We start from the raw sequence: 748 nt of genomic DNA on the forward strand, positions 1-748 counted from the left end.
AAAAAAAACCGACAAGCAAACCCGCAGACTGCCCTCCGGAGCCCTGCCTCGGCCGGAGCCGCTCCCAGCCGCGGCGGGGCCGGCGTGCGGCTGCCGCGCTGGGGCGGCGGGGGGCGGGGGGAAAGCTGCCGCTCGGCTGGGTGGCAGGGAAAGGCTGAGCGCCTGCAGCAGGCACGGCCGCTTCGCGACATGTGCTCCCAGCCGTGGGATCGGCTCGGCCAGCCGCCCCCCCGAAGGGCGCTTGAAAAAAATAAAAATAAACAGCTCGCCCTCTCCGTTCCCCCGTGTCCCCCCCCGGCAAACCTGTTGCTCTCCCGGTCGCCGCGGCCGGGCTGGAGCCGCACCGAGGGAGGTACCGCCCGTCCGAGCGCGTTTCAACGCGAAAGGGAGAAGGTGGAAGGGGCAAAGCAGGGAAATACCTCCACTTTTTCCTCTCTTAAGTGCACCCTTCTGGCCAGCTGTTCCCTGGTGCCCACGTCTGGGTATTTCGTTTCCTGGAAGAGGTTTTCCAACGCTTCTAGCTGCTCGTCAGTGAAGATAGTCCGGTGCCGTCTTTTTCGCCTGCAGTGCAGCTGGTTCAGTAACTGCAGCTCCGTCCGGGACAAAGTGCCCACGTTCATGTAGGGCAACATCTGATGGGGAACAGGGGACATCAGGACTGACCCAGTGCCCTCGTAACCTACGGACAGACAGACGAGACGACGACAGGCTTTGCGTTCGATCGCTGCTCCCCCCCACCCCGAGAAAA

At 63.8% G+C, this 748-nt stretch overlaps 1 protein-coding gene across 1 annotated transcript in view; it reads right to left on the bottom strand.

The window, feature by feature from the left end:
- The window catches only part of GSC (goosecoid homeobox), a 1578-nt gene that overhangs the window by 365 nt on the left and 465 nt on the right, over nucleotides 1–748 (bottom strand). The window contains exon 2 of the mRNA XM_010583890.1: nucleotides 420–679. Coding sequence (XP_010582192.1) covers nucleotides 420–679 — 260 coding nt within the window. The remainder of the gene's footprint in view (nucleotides 1–419; nucleotides 680–748) is intronic.

Source organism: Haliaeetus leucocephalus, unplaced genomic scaffold (genome assembly GCF_000737465.1).
Source record: "Haliaeetus leucocephalus isolate CR32 unplaced genomic scaffold, Haliaeetus_leucocephalus-4.0 Scaffold932, whole genome shotgun sequence".
NCBI lineage: Eukaryota > Metazoa > Chordata > Aves > Accipitriformes > Accipitridae > Haliaeetus > Haliaeetus leucocephalus.